The following is a 19838-nucleotide window of genomic DNA, read 5'->3' as shown; positions in this document are numbered from 1 at the left end:
CAAGGGCTATTCATTTGGCTCTAGGTGAAGATAATGGTGTACCTACCCTCCCTCAAATGTTCCAGAACGGAGTAGTCTGCAAGATCAACTATAAAGACAAAGCATTGGCTTGGGGATTGACCGATGAGAGATGATGGACTTATTGGGAAAGTGGGTAGTAGTCTGTGGTTGCTCTCTGCATCCGTCTTTCATTTTGCTTAAGTGCTGCTAATGAGCCGAAAGTCCAAGGTTGGGAGAGAATGCCAACCAATTAGAGGGTCTATGTAGCAACATACTATATAATGTTGCACAGGCCAACCTGCTGCTGTTACTCTGCTATAATCTGTATTACACATATATAGATGTGGTTCAAGGTGTGCGTACCAGATAAGGGGCATCCAGTAATATTACTAATACGTATATTATTTATAGGTATGTATGCTCCCTTCACTAATCCCTCCCTTCAATAGGTTTTACAGTTTGCCACATAGGATGTCATAGCTGATGTACATTGATATAACATCTTTGTGTAATGAAAATTGAAGTGTGAGTGCATGGACTACAGTTTGTGGTTCGCCATATTGCTCTACTTTATTTTATGATGATAATAAAGAAGTACTTTGATGTATTCTTTAAGTCTGTCCGCTTATTTGGGTCTGAGATCATTATTGGTAATTCCATCTCGCACATGAGATGCCTTCAAGTGCTAGAGCACATTTACCATAAAAAGCAATTCTCAAATATGCCACAGCCCATTATGTTGTAAAACTGCCCGTAGGAACAACCTCTCCATCCTGTTGAACACCTGTTCCAGGTAGATGAAAAACATGTTTGTCCTATTCAATTTGTCAATCAGGTACACAAACCTCTAGACATTATCTGGAGCTCACCTATCCCCATTAATCCAGATTGAATGCTATTTGTAATAGTCTCCATCACTGCCTCAAGCCTATGACACAAAGATGTATTGTATATCTTTTAGTCTGAATTTAAAAGTGCACTAGTCCTATAATTGTCCCATTTATTTTCTAGGGTCTTTTCTCAACTTTGGAATTACTATTAGAGTGTTTTACAACATAGTTGATGTGGTCACCTGCTCATCGTCAAAGCTATCAAAAAGACAATCCAAATGCATTAAAATCACACTTGAAAATAGGCAAACCACTCCATATATCCTATCTGGGGGTACTCCATAAGATGTGTTAAAAGTGTGATCAAATCATCTAAACTTCTCAAGCTTGACTATCTTTAGGTAAACCTGTCTTTTAATTTGAACATAGTTCATAATTCAAGTTCCTTTTCACCCTCAACTGAAAAGCAAGAAGTATACCTGGTCAATTAGCTCTGTCGCAATGTCTTTTTGACATGTAAAGATTTCCGCTAAATAGAGAGTAGGGCATTCAAATGGTCCCTGATAATGTTCAGCTTCTGATGGACCTTTCTGGAGCCCAATTACTTATGAAGGTTTTCACACTCCCTCAGTTCTTGCTCTAGTTTGTCTTTCTTAATTATTATTCTTTTGTGACCCTGTATGAGATTGGAAATAATTACCCCACTCCAATGATAAAGGGATTAATAACGCTCCAATTAGTGGCAGATGTTGTACGCAATTCCTATTTAACTCAAATATGACTTAAACTGTTTCTCAATTTCTTGTTTGACCAGAGGGACCACGAGGATGTTTTTATTAAACCTCAGATTTAGTAGCCTCTTAGCAATTAGAGGAAAATCAGCCTCCATCAAGATTGGCGTATGATCCAATATATCTATGCTCTGGGTCTCCGTATGCTGAATATGAAGCAACATAGCTGAAATGGGAGTAGGACCCATGAACATGGGAATAAAGAGTATAATCCCTCAGACTCAGTCTCTTAATCTCTAAATATCCAGTTGCCTTGCCTCCTTGAGAGCCCGTGTGAAGTCTGTCTCATTTCTGATGAGTATCCAAGCAGGCCTATCTCATTCAGTGTCCAGGACTAAGTTAAAATCACCACGGGGTAGTGTATCAATGATTGTGTAGTCCAGTAAACACAGGAAAAAGACATTTGAGAAACGCTCAATGCTCTGTGTTAGATGCATGGCATGCACTGAGGCTACTTCCATCTGCTTCACCCTCTATAAGACTCTTTTGTCAATTTTCTGTCCATGAATCATTACCACCATATTCTGTCACTCTAAGAGCAGTATAAATGCACCACCAACCAGCACTGTACATTGTTATACGTGGCCAAACTAGATTACCTGCAATGTAATTTAACCATTATTTGTGCAAGGCCCATGGACAAGCTTCTTTGATTTTACATATATTGTTATTTCTTGGATCATTTTTTAAGTCGAGTGCCACTGACATTTAGAATGAAACATTGTATCACTGTAAACAATCAAATACTAGTTATAGTTATTCGGAACCCTTCATCAGAACCCAAACTTCGAAAACCCACCATTCTATTATTGAAATTATTTTTGGCCCAACCCTAACCATTCCTTTTTCCTGCCATCTCCTAAAGGTCTGGGTAATCTAATTCATGTTATTAGCACAGTTAGTTTGAAATGTGATCTGGTGACATCAGTCCAATGGAAAGCTGGCCAGACTGGGGACTTCTACTACCAGGATAGGGAACTGCATGTTCTAGTCACCAAAGCTTAGTCTATCTGCATATTCATAATCCATTGCAAGATTGAAGCAGGTTATGTTTTAATTTTACCATAAATAAATACATGCATAAAATAGTTCACAAGACACATATACATGTGTATTTCCATATTACACTGTTAAGACAAATTCACTATAACACTTATATAAGCAACCCGTATATTTTTAAGGTCTTTGAAGGTGTGGACTGCACTAATCAGGCATCTGTTATTCACATGGGAAACCTAACATGTTATGAAGGGTCTGTGCTCCATGTTTCCGCAAGGTATCTACTTTTCCGTAACCATTTTTTCTGAAATAAACACTATGGTATTTTGGATAGGGTAAAGATTCAGTGGGAATGGTTATTTCTGCTTCTAGTGTGATTATTAATAATCATGTTTATATATGTTTTTAATTGTAAACCACTCATTGTTGATGATCCATAGGTAAAATGAACAACGGATAGACAAACATGCCAGAATATCTAAATGTTCATGTTTATCAATGGATTCATGGTTATCCAAACTTTCCAGGATCAGAGACAACTGTTAATGGTACTTTGTACACCTTTAGACCCTGTCCCTGTGTCGATTACCATTTGTCATTATCAATGATTAACCATGGTCAACATCATGGACAGTCCATGAACATTCAGAGATCTGTCCATGGTTGACCATGCAGCGTCAGCAGTGACAAGACTTTATAATGAGACAATATGAGATGCTTCTGGTAGAAATGCTACAGTTTGCCGAGTATAAACTGAAGACCCACTACCAGCCTAAAGAGGGTAGACAGAACTGTTAAGAAGGTGCACAATGTGCAGCCCATCAACAACGTATCATTTCATACTAAGATTTGTAGAGTAAAGGTCATTTTCGAAGCCAGCAGCAGGGATAGAGGGTATTATCAGGGAAGAGCGTCAAAAAAGTGATAGCCAGACCTCCAACCCTGCGTCCTCTGTCGGGTGCACATGCATCACATAGAGAAGCTTACACTGTCCAGTTGCCCACATCTCAAGCCCAATGTGGGGCTCACTCCATCACCTGACACATGAGCAAAGATTCCAAATGACCAGCTCTCCCTCCTCCTCCACAATGTGTCCCTGCCATCCCTCCTGCTCCACATACCTTGCCATACTACATGCAGATTCAGTACAGGGCTCCTCCACCAGCATACTGGTGTGGTCCAGGGAGAGGGAGGCAAAAACATCTCTAAGCTTAATCTTAAGCGGCCTACTGCCAGTGTCTGGGACCGCTCCTGGAATTCACCACCCATCATATGTGAGCCTCACCACAGTTTCAATATCCCAGGCGCCACACTCTTCCTCAACACCTCACAGAGCCTCTAGCACAACACCATATGCGACCACAGACTTGACCTGCCTGCTACTGGGGAATAGCACCAGAGGGCAGAAGCAGGAGCAGATTTTCGGTGATCCCATCACATAGCTACAGTTGACACCTCTATTGCAGGCTCACATCAGCCACAAGCCCCTTCAGGGTGCTCTTTCTTGATAGCAGCACCTGGCCAAGTGTGGCTGTACTTTGCATATGATAGCTATTCCTCCCATACTGGCATAGGATGGCTCTTCCACCACATTTGAAGCAGCACTCGGCATAAAACGGCAGCAACTGGACACAAGAAGCAGTAGTATATCTTACGTATGTTAACTACACCTGATAAGTGTTTTCATGTACCATGAAGACCAACATGTGGTCTTTTGATGTTAAACTTGCCATATAATGCAGTACTTGAACATGTGGTTGGAGAATCCCCCAGAACAGCAACAAATAAGCCACTAGGACTCCAGCAAGCAAAGATAAAGGCGGAGTCTATTAGCATACAGCTGTGCAGAATAATAACTAGCATAGTATGCGTACACCAGAATTGTGAATCATGAGCACAGGCTTTTCATAGTGTTTTACATAAGGAGCCTCATACAGAAAAGTCAATATGACACATTTAGTCGGTTACATATTTTGGCCGTGGGGGCTTGGCTTACAGCACCATTCAAGATCTGTACAATTCCGCTTTCCCATCCCATGTGATATAAACATTGCATATAACATGCATTTCCAATAGAAGTAGTAATCCTGATCTGGCACTTAGTGCCCATGTGACTCTTGTTCTGGTTCTCAGACCCAATGACCTTCCTTCAGTCATGACAATGAATCTGATGTAACATTAAGCCATTGGCTTCCTCAACTTTCCACCTCCCGAAACCTAACTGCAGACACCGCATCATCTCATATAATGGCCGCCACTTCGCTCTGTCCATGGTTCATGTAAGTCCATGCAGAAATAAAATGCTGTTGGCTTTCACATGGTTGCAGTACCTATGTTATGGTGTTACTCTTTAGCTTATTGTTGAATGTTTTTATATCAGTCATGTCATTTCATGCAATGTCATCAGTGCCAAAGTTCTTGTGACATAGTTTCCAGTGTTGTTGTTGGGGTCAAAGTGCATGTGGTGTCACTTCCTGTTATGTCATCAGATGCACAGTGCAACTTCAGCAACCATGAGCCTTTGGTGAAACCACATCCTGCACATCCCAGATGTCTCTCTGCAATAGGACACTGAACTAAGCTCATACCCACTCTGAAATCCGAGGAAACCATTCTATCCATCCATGAACCCCCTGACTCAAACCCCCGAGTGGCAGTCCAAGTCTACAGAAAGCGTGTACATATGTTTGCATAGTCGGAAATGCTATTGTTTTAGTGGGAAAATCTACTGAAACTGCAAATATTCCAAATGTTTCACGTGATTTCTTAAATCTTCAGTCAATTTGGAATATGTATGCTCATGAGAAAACTGCATTTTCTGCACAAACATCTGCCCACAGATTTGGACTTTCTCCACTCATCACCTCCCTTTTATAGTGTTTAAGGGCACTTACCATGACACGTTTATGAAGTCATCCCCTTGCCCTACTCAGGAAACATCCACAGGAATCGTTTGGAATGTGGAATGGTTTGCTAAGTTAAAGTTAAACCCTCTTGTTGTCAGTCTTCCCTTGCTGCTTTAGGTCTGATTGTCCATGGGCCTGCTGTCATGTTTCACCTTTTAGCCTGAACACGCTCTACACGTCTGGGTTCTTGGTGTGGTTTTCAGAGAGCAATAGCATGTGATAGACTGTCAAGCTGCCTTTACCCATGCGCTTCCACCCTTTCTTCTTCAGGTGCCACGTGCGTGTGGTGGATACATTTGGGACGGAGCCTGCCTATAACCATGAAGAGTATGCCATGCTGCACGGATTCCGGACCAACTGGGGATACTGGAACCTGCACCCCCTGCAGTTCATGACCATGTTCCGTGAGTCAAAGCACACCTTTCAATCTTCTGGTGGAAAGGGTCTTTCTTCTGCAGAACTCTTGGTTTCTCAGATAAAATGTGCGTGTGCGAGTGTGTGCATGTCTGTGGGAGTGGGTGTGTGGGTGTAAGAAGAACACACCCTGAACCTTTCAGGTCTATCAGATCAAAGTGTGTGTGTGAACCAGGCCTGGACTGGCCTATATGGCAATGGCCGAATTAAAAACAGAAAATGCTGGTGGGGGCCAGCTTTTTGGCCAATGTGAGCCAGTTTGATGAGTTACTTCACTATGCGGCTGGTAGTTTTGACCATTGCTGAATACATATTCTGGGCAATGCCGCAGGCATCAGGCGGGGCCAGGTAACCTGTGCCCCATGGCAGCCAGGCAGGGGAGAGGAATGAGAAACAGCCCAACAAAAGGGTGGGAGGTGCTCCTCCCTGTCCCCCAGTACAATACAAAGCGACACACTGTTGCCACCGGCCGGGGAAAAGAAGAAGGAAGGGCGAAGTGTTAAACAACATCTCGCCCTTCCTCCCCAAGGGGTGCTAAGCACCAGGAAGGGAGGCAGGAAACAGTGTAGGAAGGGAGGCAGGAAACAGTGTAGTCTCAGGCACCACATGGTGCATTAGTGCCGTCGGCATCAACCGGCCGTGGGGCGGCACTCAGCCTCTCACACAGGCACAACAAAGACCCAGGGGCAGCCCGGGGTCTAATATAAGGAGCTGGTTTTGTAGCGAAAAACAGAATCAGCTTGTGTTCCCTGCACAGGGACCCAAGCAATCCAGTTTGGTTCACTGCACAGGGACCCAAACAATAGAGTTCTCTGCAAATGCAGAGTCTCTTCTTTTTCCCAGAACCCTCCCACCCTAGAAAAAGGTTGAGAAGAAAAAGAACACAAGTCACCGAATGGTGACCACACACACTGTTGTGGACATGAAAGGTGGCACGGGCCGGAGGGGGTAACCTCGAGACCCGATGCCCAAAAGTACAGCATATTATGGTTACTGTAATTATGATTATGTTTTGTTATGACCATAAGTGTGCAATAAAATCCCAGGGCCATTTTATTGCCAACACTCACCCAATGCTCTTGTGTATTACCTGGGTGGAAAAGGTATGGGTTTTTGTCACATCCAGGTTATGTTACCACTCTGCCTGCATATGGGTCCACTGGTTATTTGAATTGGACAATTTGCATTACATGTTATCAAAAATCTCCCCCGTGGGTACTATTCAAACAGTCGGTCACAAAAGTAGTGAATTGCAAAGTGCAGATGTGGACCACTTTTTCCTTGGTGCCTGAGACAATTGTATGCCCTAGTCAGACCCTGGTGTGAACCTGTGTTTTGAAGTGTAAACTATTGTTAGGAAAGATTTCATAATTGTAGGTAATTTTCCTTCCATGTGTCAACCCCCAAACTTTTTGCTGTTGTTTTACACCCTGATCTAGACTTTGCCAGATAAGCGCAGCCTTCCGCTGCACTCCTCTGGGCTTTCGCTCAATTCTTACGGGGAAACTGACATGGCCTTAAGACAGTCAGTACCGGGAGACTTTGTTTCCCTTAGTCCTTTCCTCATGTTGCAGCTTTTGAGCAACATGAAACAAGAGTGCACTGTAACATACATTACCGTGCTCTTGGGTCTCTAGTCATTCCAAAGGGCCTAGAAACTCTCGCTGGACTTATCATGAAAAGTGAAAGTGTGTCACGGACGGGACTGGTGGCAGCTATCGCTTCTTTGTGTTCTGAACCCCTTTTTTCCATGTTAACCACGCTTCCCGCATTCACCCTAAATGGGAGGCCTGGCCTCCAAAATGGCCATGCCACGAGGTTCTTTGTCCTGTCCGCTGACCGTCTTGTCCCTTCACCTTCCCCCAGGTCGAGCCGACCTGGGGCAGTCCTTATTTGGTCATGCACTTTCCCACGAAACACAACGCTTTCACGGGCTTCTGCATGCCTTGTGTGTGCCTCCAGGATGTGAGCTGGGATGTCTGTTCCCAATACACATCCTGGGTGCCAGAGAGACTAGAGTGTCCTGAATGCCTGGGACCACCATGGTCCGTGATAGGTCCACGTATGATGTGAGTGTTTGTGTGCGGATCTCCCATTAGGCCCTCTCCGTTTTAGCGCGAAGGGAACTTTGGATAAGAGGAGGCTGAAAACCCCACTACCATGTCGATCTCCTGAGTTCTCATGAACAAAGGATAAGGAGCCAAGTATCCTGCAACTAAGAAGCTGAGTCGAGGAATCGCTGGTGACCCGCTGAAGGTTTGGCACTCTGCACTGCTGTCGTCCTGCGAGACCACTCGGCCTCTGATCGAAAGAGAAGGTCTGCAAAGATGCTTCGACCCTTTACAATAGTGGGAACAACTATTTTCGGCATCTTCACCAAATCCTGTACGTGAGCCTTCGGAAGCATCCCTGGGCCATACAGTGGACTGACCAGCCTACACAGGAATCTTGCTCTGTCACCGCCATCTGGCTTACTGCTAATCCCGTGTCCTCGGCACTCTCACAGGATTCATACACTTGGCGTTCCCAGGTCTGAAGTGAGACGTGTGCTTTGGGACCGGAATACATATGGCTGCTGAGTTGCCCTGCTGTGGTAACAATCTGTGTGTGTTTGCTGCATTTGGGACACCCTCCACCCTGACTCCTGCTGTTGCGGAATCGACACGGCTTCGAGACGTTCCTCTGATCGCATCTGAACCTGCCAGTACCGAAACTGAACTGGAGAAGCCTGGGTCTGCCTGCATCGGGGACCGGTGAGTAGTTAATACCCTAACCGGTTGCCCTCCCGCAGGAGCCTGTGGCTTTCCATCGCTGTTGTAAACAGAATAACCCTTTCCCGCACTCTCGCCCTGCTTCTGCCCCCAAGTGGAGGCCTTGCCTGAGTCACAGGGATTTGTTCACCTTCTTTTCGTCTACCTTTCTTAGCTGCCTGATTTCCCTGAAGAGACTCGCCTTTGCCCGTTGGCACCCGCGTGTGCAGGTACTTTTCAGCACAAGGCTCCACTCTTCGTAGGGCTCGGACTTCCTTCTAGTTAGGTGGCCTCTGATGTCGAACTGGGTCTAACGATTACTTGCACAGCCTATTTTCCTCCCCATCTAGGTAGTCTGCATATTCCGTGCTTCTAACTCTTTAGACTCCTCGGTCTTGTATATATATTGTATTGGTTGTGAGGTGTTGGTTTATTGGAGTTTTGCCGTGATTCTTTACTATGGTCGATGTTACAAAGGCCTTGTAATAAATGTGTCTATATTTTTAATATAACACCTGTCTGGAATAATTTGGAAGCGTCCTTGCTTTGTGTGCTCATTGCAGGCTTTCAGTCACCCTCACCCCTCTTAAGACCTAGTCTTGACCACCGCCATCGCTACCCTGATTGGTCGGCTTGTCCAGAGGTTACCCTGTTCCAAGAAACTATGCTGGCCTTCTGAACCTCTGCCCCTCCAGGATAGAGTTCAGAAATCCATCTTGACAAATTGGTGTACAGCGGTGGTATACGACTGAAGGTATCCAGTGTTGCGCACGAGCAAAGGCATTTCAAGTTATTCCTAACAAGCAACACGTAGTGAATTGTCGTAGTATAACTTTTTAAAGGTCATAGTCCTATCTAACAGTATGGAAACAAGTACCTTGTTAACTTTAAATGCTTCTAAATCCGAAACATTGAAAAAGATATGTGCTGAAAGAGGTGTCTCCTCGCAAGGCACAAACATGGAAATGATCCAAAGAATCATGGCGTGGCAAGAATCTCAGCTTAGCGCTATAGCTTCAGAGGACAGTGCAGAAGGAGGTGCGGCTGCTCTCACTGGTAGAACTGACAGTTCTGCCGCTGCACTGGTCCACCGCGACCATGAGGACAGGGAGGATGAAATGTGCAATGTTTCCTCTGCCAGTGCTGATGGGGAAGCCATGCTTGAATTCAAGAAGCAAGAGCTGCTGTTTAGGCAGAAGGAGCTTGAGTTCAATATGGCCAAACTCCAGGAAGAGCTTGAGTTCAATAGGGCCAAGCTAAAGATCGAACAGGCAGAAAAACAGAAAGACAGGGATCACCAGTTGGAACTGGCCAAGCTTCAAGTTGCCAAAGGATCCAAGGGTCCTGGACACGGGTCTGGGGCCTCCTCTCATCCAAGGTTTCCAAAAGATCTGCTCAGTGTGTATGAGGAAAAGAATAACATTATGGACTGGCTGAATACATTTGAGTATGCATGTGAAGTTCAACAAGTTGACAATGCTGATAAAATTGCCTGGTTACTTAGCAGACTGCCCCATTCTGGCTGCAGTGCCATTATGGAAATGTTGAAGGCTGAGCGAGCAGATTTTGCAATGTTGAAGCAAACTCTCATTTTAAAGTTTGGAAAGACGCCTGCCCAATATTTAAAACGATTCAGAGAATATAAGAAAAAAGAAGGTGGTACTTGGGTATCTTATGTAACTGAATCCTTAAAAAACTTGACTGGCTGGGTCAAAGGTTATAAGGTTTCTACCTTTGAAGGTATGATAAGTCTTGTCATGCTGGAACATATTTTTGCATCTTCTTCTCCTGAGCTTAAGCAGCATTTGGCAGATTCAAAGGAGATAGATCTTAAGAAGCTAGCCATTGCAGCAGATTTATGGGTGTCACATCGAGTGTCTCATAATGACAAGACTCATCCTGGTAAGCAGGAGGAAGGGAAAAATTCCAAAGATAAGGAGGGTGGAGAAACTGATAAATCTTCTTCCCAAAAGGGCCACAAAAAGAAAAATAAGGGTAAGACACAAGAGAACTCACAGAGCAGTGGAGGTCAGCCTCGGAAACAGAACTCTGGTTATAGTAAGCCTCCCTATGTAAACCGACCCAATGGATCGTGTTTTGCTTGTAGAGAAACTGACCACGTGAAGGGGGATCCCAGATGTAAGGTCAAAACCTTGGGGGTCCACTCTGCTAATCTTGAGGAAGAAGAGATTACCGGACCATCCTTCTTCTCAGACTACTTCCCCAGTGGAATAGAAGCTGAGGTAGTTTTAGTTTCCCTGGGTTACAGGAAGCCTAAAGTTGCAGAGGCTTATGCTAAGATTCCAGATAACACCAAGCAGTACTTCAAAGACAGTGTGCTGATCAATGGAGTAGATACTCCAGCTCTTAGGGATAGTGGGTGCAGTCGAACTGTAGTGGATTCTACCTTGGTAGACTCAGAGGAAGTTGCCAGAGCTACTCTGATGCCCACTTAGTTGGCTGACGGCCAACCTCTCATGTTTCCAGTAATACCTGTAAATCTATATATCAATGGTACATCAGTCAGGATTCAAGTGAGCATTCAGAGAAGCGTCCCAGGAAAGGTCTTGTTGGGCAATGATCTCAGAGCTTTAGGGCTCGTGGGAGACACTTCTGACAGACCCTGCACAAGGTTTCAAACAAGGGCAGCACTGACCAAGATCAGTGAGCTGCCCCAGCCAAAGGGGAAAACCAAGGCTTAAGGAGTCAGAAAACCAAAACGAGGGAAAGAGAATATTCCCCCGAACTCACCTACCACTGCGGTGGAGGAAGTTGGTCAATCGCCCGGACCTGACGAGGAGGCGGTGATGCCTGAAGTATTTGACCCCAATGACCATCCGGAACTAAACGACTTGTGAGTAGAAGGTGGTCCTGACTGAAAAGAATTCAATAAAGGCCAACGTGAGTGCCCATCTCTGGAAGGCCTAAGGAGACAGGCCTGCTCCCAGCTTGAGGGTGAACCTCCTGGGAAGCATCAGATTTATTGGGAAGGTTGACTCCTATATAGTGAGCCCACAGAGTCTACAGAAGGAGACCATGGGAGGTTGGTGGTCCCAGTGCTGTAAGACCCTTCCTCCTGCAGTTGGCGCATGAAGTGCCCCTTACTGGTCACCTTGGTATTAAGAGGACCAGGCAAAGGTTATCCATGCACTTCTACTGGCCCAAGATGGGGGTGCAAGTAGAAAGTCACTGCAGGAGTTGTGCCTCCTGCCAGTTATCTGGTAAGAGTGGCTCAACAATCCAAGCTCCATTGGTACCACTCCCAGTTGTGGGAATACCATTTGAAAGGGTAGGGATCGACATTGTTGGTCCCCTTGACCCGCAAACATCCTCAAGTAATAGGTTAATCCTGGTGCTGGTCGAACATGCTACCAGATACCCTGAGGCCATCCCATTAAAAACTGTAACTGCCAAGTCAGTTGCAAAAGCGTTACTTGGGATCGATCTTTACTAGGGTTGGCTTCCCTAAAGAAGTTGTGTCTGACAGAGGCAGCAACTTTATGTCGAAGATTATGCAGGCTATGTGGAAAGAATGTGGGGACACCTACAAGTTCTCTTCCACATACCACCCCCAGACCAATGGTCTGGTGGAACGGTTCAACAGAACGTTAAAGAGTATGATTGGGGCTCTGGAAGAACCTCAAAGAAGAAAATGGGATCTTCTTTTACCATGCTTACTCTTTGCCTACCAAGAGGTACCACAGGAGGGTGTTGGATCCAGCCTCTTTGAACTTCTGTTTGGTCACTCTGTGCGGGGACCCTTAGCCATAGTCAAGGAGGGATGGGAGATGCCCACTCCCCGTATTACTACGAATGTAGTAGACTATGTGTTAGGGCTCAGAAAACAGATGGTACTCCTGATGGGTCTGGCTAGTGACAAGTTGAAGGCAGGAAAAGCCCTGGTGAAACATTGGTATGACCAGAAAGCTTCCCTCATCAACTTCACACCTGGTCAGCAAGTCCTGATCATGAATCCCATAAGGCCTAGAGCTTAAATGGTCAGGCCCTTACACAGTGGTGGAGCCCCTGGGTGAGGTCAACTATTTAGTGGACCTTGGAAGGCCTGGACAGGCTCCAAAAGTGTTCCATGTAACTAGGCTGAAGGCTTTCGTCCCAAGAGTCGAAATCGCAGCACTGCTACTGGCTTCAGATGTTGAGGAAGAGGAGTCTGAACCTCTTCCCGACCTGTTCCAAAGCGGTCCTTCAGATAGCTCCTTTGAGGGTGTACGAGTGGCCCCTCATCTGACTTCTGATCAGCAGGCTGAGGTGAAAAGTTTCCTTAGGCAATTTTCCCCCCTGTTTTCACAGTCCCCTGGTTTGACACCCTGGTGCAAACATAACAGACACAGGAGACAGCGTACCTACCAAAAGTAGAGGATACAGAATGTCAGACAAAGTACGGTCTTACATTAAGACAGAGGTCAACAAAATGTTAGTTCTTGGGGTGATTGAACCCTCTAGTAGTCCTTGGTCCAGCCCTGTGGTTTTGGTTCCAAAGGCAGGTACTTCTGAATTGAAGTTCTGCGTGGACTACAGGGCTCTGAATGCTGTCACCAAGACAGATGCACACCACTTGCCTCAAACAGATGAGCTGGTGGATACCTTGGGTGCCTCCAAGTATCTCAGCACGTTTGACCTCACTGCAGGCTATTGGCAATTAGCCCTAGCAGAACATGCCAAGGAGAAGACAGCGTTCTCAACTCCCGACGGTCTTTACCAGTTCAGGCTAGTGCCGTTTGGGTTGAAGAATGCACCTGCCGTTTTCCAGAGGCTTGTGAATCATGTGATAAACGGGTTGGATGAATTCTGTCTTGCATATCTGGATGATTTAGCAGTTTTCAGCGCCACCTGGGAAGACCATGTGAAACACCTCGGGATTGTGCTACAGGCTCTTCAGAAAACCCACTTGACCATAAATGCTAGTAAATGCCAGATTGGACCAGGCTCCGTGGTTTACCTTGGACATGAAGTAGGTGGAGGGAGGATACAGCCTCTACCCAGTAAAGTACAAGCAGTACAAGACTAGCCTACCGCCACTACACAGACCCAAATGAGAGCCTTCTTAGGACTCACGGGTATTACCACAACTTCCTGGCAGACTATGGTACCATAGCTGCCCTCTGACTGCTCTCATCACTCTGAAGAAACCCAAGAAGGTAACTTGGGCAGACGAGTGTGAGAAGGCCTTCAATGGCTTAAAAGACTCCATGTGCCAGGCTCCTGTTTCTGGGCCCCTGATTACCAAATACCTTTTATTGTGCAGGCAGATGCCTCTGACATTGGGATAGGAGTTGTACTATCACAAGTAGATGAGAAGGGTAATGAACACCCTATTGGTTTCATTAGTCGCCAGCTTAAGGACAGAGAGCTCAGATGGCCACAGTAGAGAAATAATGTTTCCCTGTTGTGTGGGCCCTATGGAAGCTGAAGCCCTACCTCTATGGGACCCACTTCACTGTGCAAACTGACCATAAGCCCTTAAAGTGGCTCATGAATATGAAGGCAGAGAATCCAAAATTGCTTAGGTGGTCCATAAGTCTGCTTTGACTTCACTATTGAGCATAGGCCAGGTGTCCAACATAGCAATGCTGGTGGGTTGCCCAGAATGTTTAACCGACCTGAACAAGAAAACTCATCCAGGGGTGGATTAGTTCCCCCTGTCCTTAGCCTGGGAGGGGCGAGTGTTAGGAAAGATTTCATAATTATAGGTAATTTTCCTTCCATGTGGCAATCCCCAAACTTTTTGCTGTTGTTTTACACCCTGATCTAGACTTTGCCAGAGAAGCGCAGCCTTCCGCCGCACTCCTCTGGGCTTTCGCTCAATTCTTATGGGGAAACTGACATGCCCTTAAGACAGTCAGTAGCGGGAGACTTTGTTTCCCTTAGTCCTTTCCTCATGTTGCAGCTTTTTAGCAACATGAAACAAGAGTGCACTGTAACTTACATTACCGTGCTCTTGGGTCTCTACTCATTCCAAAGGGCCTAAAAACTCTCGCTGGAATTATCATGAAATGTGCAAGTGTGTCACAGATGGGACTGGTCGCAGCTATCGTTTCTTTGTGTTTTGAACCCCTTTTTGCCATGTTAACCGCACTTTCCGCGTTTGGCCCAAATGGGTGGCCTGGCCTCCAAAATGGCCATGCCACGAGGTTCTTTGTCCTGTCTGCTGACCCTCTTGCCCTTCACCTTCCCCCAGGTCGAGCCGACCCGGGGCAGTCCTTATTTGGTCATGCACTTTCCCGCGAAACAAAATGCTTTTGCGGGCTTCTGCATGCCTTTTGCGAGCCTCCAGGATGTTGGCTGGGATGTCTGTTCCCAATACACATCCTAGGTGCCAGAGAGTCTAGAGTGTCCTGAATGCCTGGGACCACCGTGGTCCGTGATAGGTCCACATATGGTGTGTGAGTGTTTGTGAGCGGATCTCCCATTGGGCCCTCTCCATTTTGGCGCGAAAGGAACTTTGGATAAGAGGAGGCTGAAAACCCCACTACCATGTCGATCTCCTGAGTTCTCACGAACGAAGGATAAGGAGCCAAGTATCCTGCAACTAAGAAGCTGAGTCGAGGAATCGCTGGTGACACGCTGAAGGTTTGGCACCCTGCACTGCTGTCGTCCTGCGAGACCACTCGGCCTCTGATCGAATGAGAAGGTCTGCAAGGCGCTTCGACCCTTTAGAATAGTGGGAACAACTATTCTCGGCATCTTGACCAAATCCTGTACTTAAGCCTTCGAAGCATCCCTGGGCCATCCAGTGGACTGACCAGCCTACACAGGAATCTTTCTCTGTCACCGCCGTCTGGCTTACTGCTAATCCCATGTCCTCGGCACTCTCACACGATTCGTACACTTGGCGTTCCCAGGTCTGAAGTGAGACGTGTGCTTTGGGACCGGAATACACGCGGTTGCCGAGTTGCCCTGCTGTGGTAACAATCTGTGCGTGTTTGCTGCATTTGGGACACCCTCGACCCTGACTCCTGCTGTCGCGGAATCTACACGGCGTCGAGACGTTCCTCTGATCGCATCTGAACCTGCCAGTACCGAAACTGAACCGGAGAAGCCTGGGTCTGCCTGCATCGGGGACCGGTGAGTAGTCAATACCCTAACCGGTCGCCCTCCTGCAGGAGCCTGTGGCTTTCCATCGCTGTTGTAAACAGCAAAACCCTTTCCCGCACTCTCGCCCTGCTTCTGCCCCCAAGTGGGGGCATTGCCTGAGTCACAGGGATTTGTTCACCATCTTTTCGTCCACCTTTCTGAGCTGCCTGATTTCCCTGAAGAGACTCTCCTTTGCCCATTGGCACCCGCGGGTGCAGGTATTTTTGAGCACAGGGCTCCACTCTTCGTATGGGCTCGGACTTCCTTCTAGTTAGGTGGCCTCTGATGTCGAACTGGGTCTAACGATTAATTGCACGACCTGTTTTCCTCCCTATCTAGGTGGTCTGCATATTTTATGCTTCTAACTCTTTAGACCCCTCGGACTTGTATATATTTTGTATTGGTTGTGATGTGTTGGTTTATTGGAGTTTTGCTGTGATTCTTTGATTCTTTACTATGGTCGATGTTATAAAGGCCTTGTAATAAATGTGTCTATATTTTTAATATAACACCTGTCTGGAGTAATTTGTAAGTGTCCTTGCTTTGTGTGCTCATTGCGGGCTTTCAGTCACCCTCACTCCACTTGAGACCTAGTCTTGACCGCCGCCATCGCTACCCTGATTGGTCTGGCTTGTCCAGAGGTGACCCTGTTCCAAGAAACTAGGCTGGCCTTCTGAACCTCTGCCCCTCCAGGACAGAGTTCAGAAATCCATCTTAACAACTATTTTTGTGGTTCACCTGGTGTCATTATAAATATTTCAGTCACTCTGATCAAAGGGTGCGGGTGTGTCTATACAGTATGTGGGTGTATTTGTGTTTGCAATGGGCATCTCCAAAACATTTCAGTCCTCTCCAACAAAACATGTGTGGTGTGTGTGTGTGAGCGGTATAGTGGGTGTTTCTAGTGTAGGTGTTTGTCTGTGCATGTGTGTGTTTGTGTGCAGATTACACATTCTACGCCCACCAGTTTTCTCAAACAAAACATTTGGGTGTGTCAGCCATTATGTTTGTGCGTGTGTGTAAGTTTCCATATGTGCCTTATTGGAATTGCCTGCAATGGACCAGCATGGTATAGTGGATACAGATAAGGGCGTGTGTGTGAGTGTATTTATCTATCTGCTGGTGTGTGTGGATGTTCTGCCAATGGTAAAGGGACCTGGCTTACAACATTTTGTTTGAATGCATTGTTGTGCTGCCCCAGTGTTTGATGTATATATCTATACAACATATACGAAATTCGATGTAATGTTCATTCTCAGAGTCCAAATCACATAATAGAAAAAAGAAAAGTAACCCACAACATGGTCAAATACGTGTCTAATGTCTTCCTATCTTAGTAAGGCCCTACTTTGGTCCTGACTACTAGGATTTGTACTAACCAGGGCATCACAAGTATAATAAAGTAATGAAGAAATCCTTGCTTAGCACTTTGTGACCTCAGCAGCAAAACAGGTATTTACTTGCACTGTTTCTGACAGATATTACAGGGCTAGCTGCCCATGTAGGGTGAGATGATTGCCCACCACTTGGCATACCACAGATGAGAGTCTTTAAATGAAGTGGATTTGTGTGCAAGCTAGCTACAGTCATGTAGGTGGAGCAGTGACACTGTGGAAGGTGGGGTGACTTTGATCTTGGCATTAGTGGTTGATATTCAAACTGAATGATCATGCAACACTCAGTCTTGTCAGCTACTCTGAGGCACTTGGGTGCATTTCACCAGGAAACGTTTTGTTTTTCCCTAAACCACAGTCTATTTGACTCCAACAAAAGATGAAAAGGTTTTCCCTCTAGACTGTTGAGCAACTGTATAACATAACATAACATAAAATCAACCAACTTTGGACAATATAATAATCACTGTTTGCATTCTGGTACAATGTTCTCACAAATAGGAGGGCAATGCATGTGGCTCTACCAGCCAGCAGACCCATGTCTGAAGACTTTCAGGACTCCCCATGTCTCTCTTTTAACTACCATCTCATCCATGTCATTGTGTAAGTCCTAAAACTGCATTCACAAATCTAAAATGTTTAACTCAGTGTACCAACAAGCTGCTATCTATGTCCTAGCAACTAGTACTGCACCCATACACTGGCGGTTCAGCTTCAATGTTATGTTATGTTATGTTACTTTGCATTTATATACTGCCTTATGTATCATTGGTATGATCTCAAGGCGCTGGTAGGTTGAACGCCCTCAGGAACCGTATTTCAAGTCGAGAGAGAGAGAGTCATAAGGTGCGTGGGTGCACCGGATATGTGTGCAGCTGGTGTGGCACTTGCATGATAGCTGCTTCTTAGTTGTAGGTGTGGTGGTTGGGAGGTCAGGAATATGTGTTCAATCTGGTGGGTCGATGTCCAGACTGGTTTCTGGCTGCGTTAGGCCTGAGGAGACGCTTAGGCTAGCGGTGTGTGCTCAGCTAGCTGTGTTTAATTAGGATGATGTGGAGTATGTGGCGGGTGTTTTTTATGAGTACAGCTATACCAAATGTGTTGTAGTATCGCTGTGTTCTAATTGAGTGGTGGTGTATAGGAGAGAGTAAGTGTGGTAATGTGATATAGTGGTTTTCAGTAAGGCGCTTGAGATCGAGCGCTCATCTGTACCACTATTCTATCCATTTTATTCACTCAGTCTGTTCACTCGGTTTTCGTCTTTTCATACATTTCGTCTGGTTCATCATTTAGTTTACTAGTCTTTCCATCCATTCGATCATTCGATCCTTCATCTACATAAACTACTCCATCCAATCTGTTGATCCACTTCATCCTTCCCATCTGTTTAGTGTGTTCCATCTGTTATAACCTTTTCATTCGTTCGAACTGTTCCATGTGTTTTACTCGCTTCATCATTTACATCCACTCCATCCATTCCATCCAGTCCATCCGTATTGGGCTCTATACCAGCAGCGCCAATCCTACAGTTTTAAAGGATTCCTCTGGTTTTCCATGTCTTTCCTTTTACTGCCTTCATGTCCAGTCACTTAATAGAGGATATGGTGGTGATCGTTTTCAATGGGAGCCATCACTGTCACGTGATCCGGCTCATTCTGTTTCTCCTATCTTGTTCAAAAGTTGGAGCATCCTGCGTTCTACTGCTGCCAACACGAAGCTCTGCGGCTAGTGTCGGTAAAGTGGCCCAGCCAGTGGATGGTGCCACTAGGTCATTAAGTCAAAACAGTGGGGTGGGGAAACAAAATCGGCAACCTACACTGTAGCACAAAGGAGCGATGAAAAATGAATAGAAAAAACGTTATTTACATACATATTTAAAAATAATTAAAATACATAGAAACGGAGGCCACCAGGGGGCGCGCAGGTGATGGCAGCCTGAGCGTTGCTCTCCCGCCGTACTCGGGCCGTGGAAAGGGATTGAGCCCCCCCCGGACCCCCTGGCGGCAACACAGTGCTGGATCGGCTGCTGGACCCCCCCACGCCCCTTTTGAGCGAAAGAGCGGACTCTGGGGGCAGCGGGAAGTCGGAGAACGGACCTCACGGCCCAAAGCGACGGAGTGAAGGGAGGGCCTGGAGGGGTGATCCCTCAACCGCGGACCCACAGCGTGGGCGTTGCCCGGCAAGGCGGGGGATTTACGAGCCCGTGCCCGAGGAAGAGACAGACGACGCCGATAGAGGTCAAGGACCCGAAGGGCTTCCACCCCACGACCCCTCCCCCGAGAAAGTATCTGGCGCTCACTTCTGGTAGGTTTAGGCCCCTGCGTTAGTCTGCAGGGCGTGTGTCCGCCTGCAGTCCCCCAGGACTTTACAGGACCTGGGTGTGAGGCCCTTACACGGTTCTGGTGGGGCGTGTGCCCACCTAAAGGTCTCCTCCTGCCGCGTGAACCCATCCACTAGGCCCCGGGGGGCAATCCCCTCGCCCCGGAGCCGGTGGGGGACAAAAACGAGAACCCCACACACCACGGGAGAATGGCCCACTCAGAAGCCCCGACACACTCCGCAGCAGCTATGGAAAGAGGATTCGCATCCATACTCCAGGAGATCCGGGATATGCGATCGGACATTGCGCAGAAACTGGGAAAAATGGACAACAGGGTTGACA

The 19838-nt window shown here is 46.4% G+C and overlaps 1 protein-coding gene across 1 annotated transcript in view; it reads left to right on the top strand.

Annotated features, from left to right (window-relative positions):
• The window catches only part of MGAT5B (alpha-1,6-mannosylglycoprotein 6-beta-N-acetylglucosaminyltransferase B), a 1313368-nt gene that overhangs the window by 976378 nt on the left and 317152 nt on the right, over positions 1 to 19838 (top strand). The window contains exon 10 of the mRNA XM_069654653.1: positions 5797 to 5930. Coding sequence (XP_069510754.1) covers positions 5797 to 5930 — 134 coding nt within the window. The remainder of the gene's footprint in view (positions 1 to 5796; positions 5931 to 19838) is intronic.

This window comes from Ambystoma mexicanum, chromosome 3q, assembly GCF_040938575.1.
Source record: "Ambystoma mexicanum isolate Mex_15411 chromosome 3q, UKY_AmexF1_1, whole genome shotgun sequence".
Taxonomy (NCBI): Eukaryota; Metazoa; Chordata; class Amphibia; order Caudata; family Ambystomatidae; genus Ambystoma; species Ambystoma mexicanum.
The sequence above is the reverse complement of the archived record's forward strand: the minus strand, read 5'-3'. Positions and strand labels throughout refer to the sequence as shown.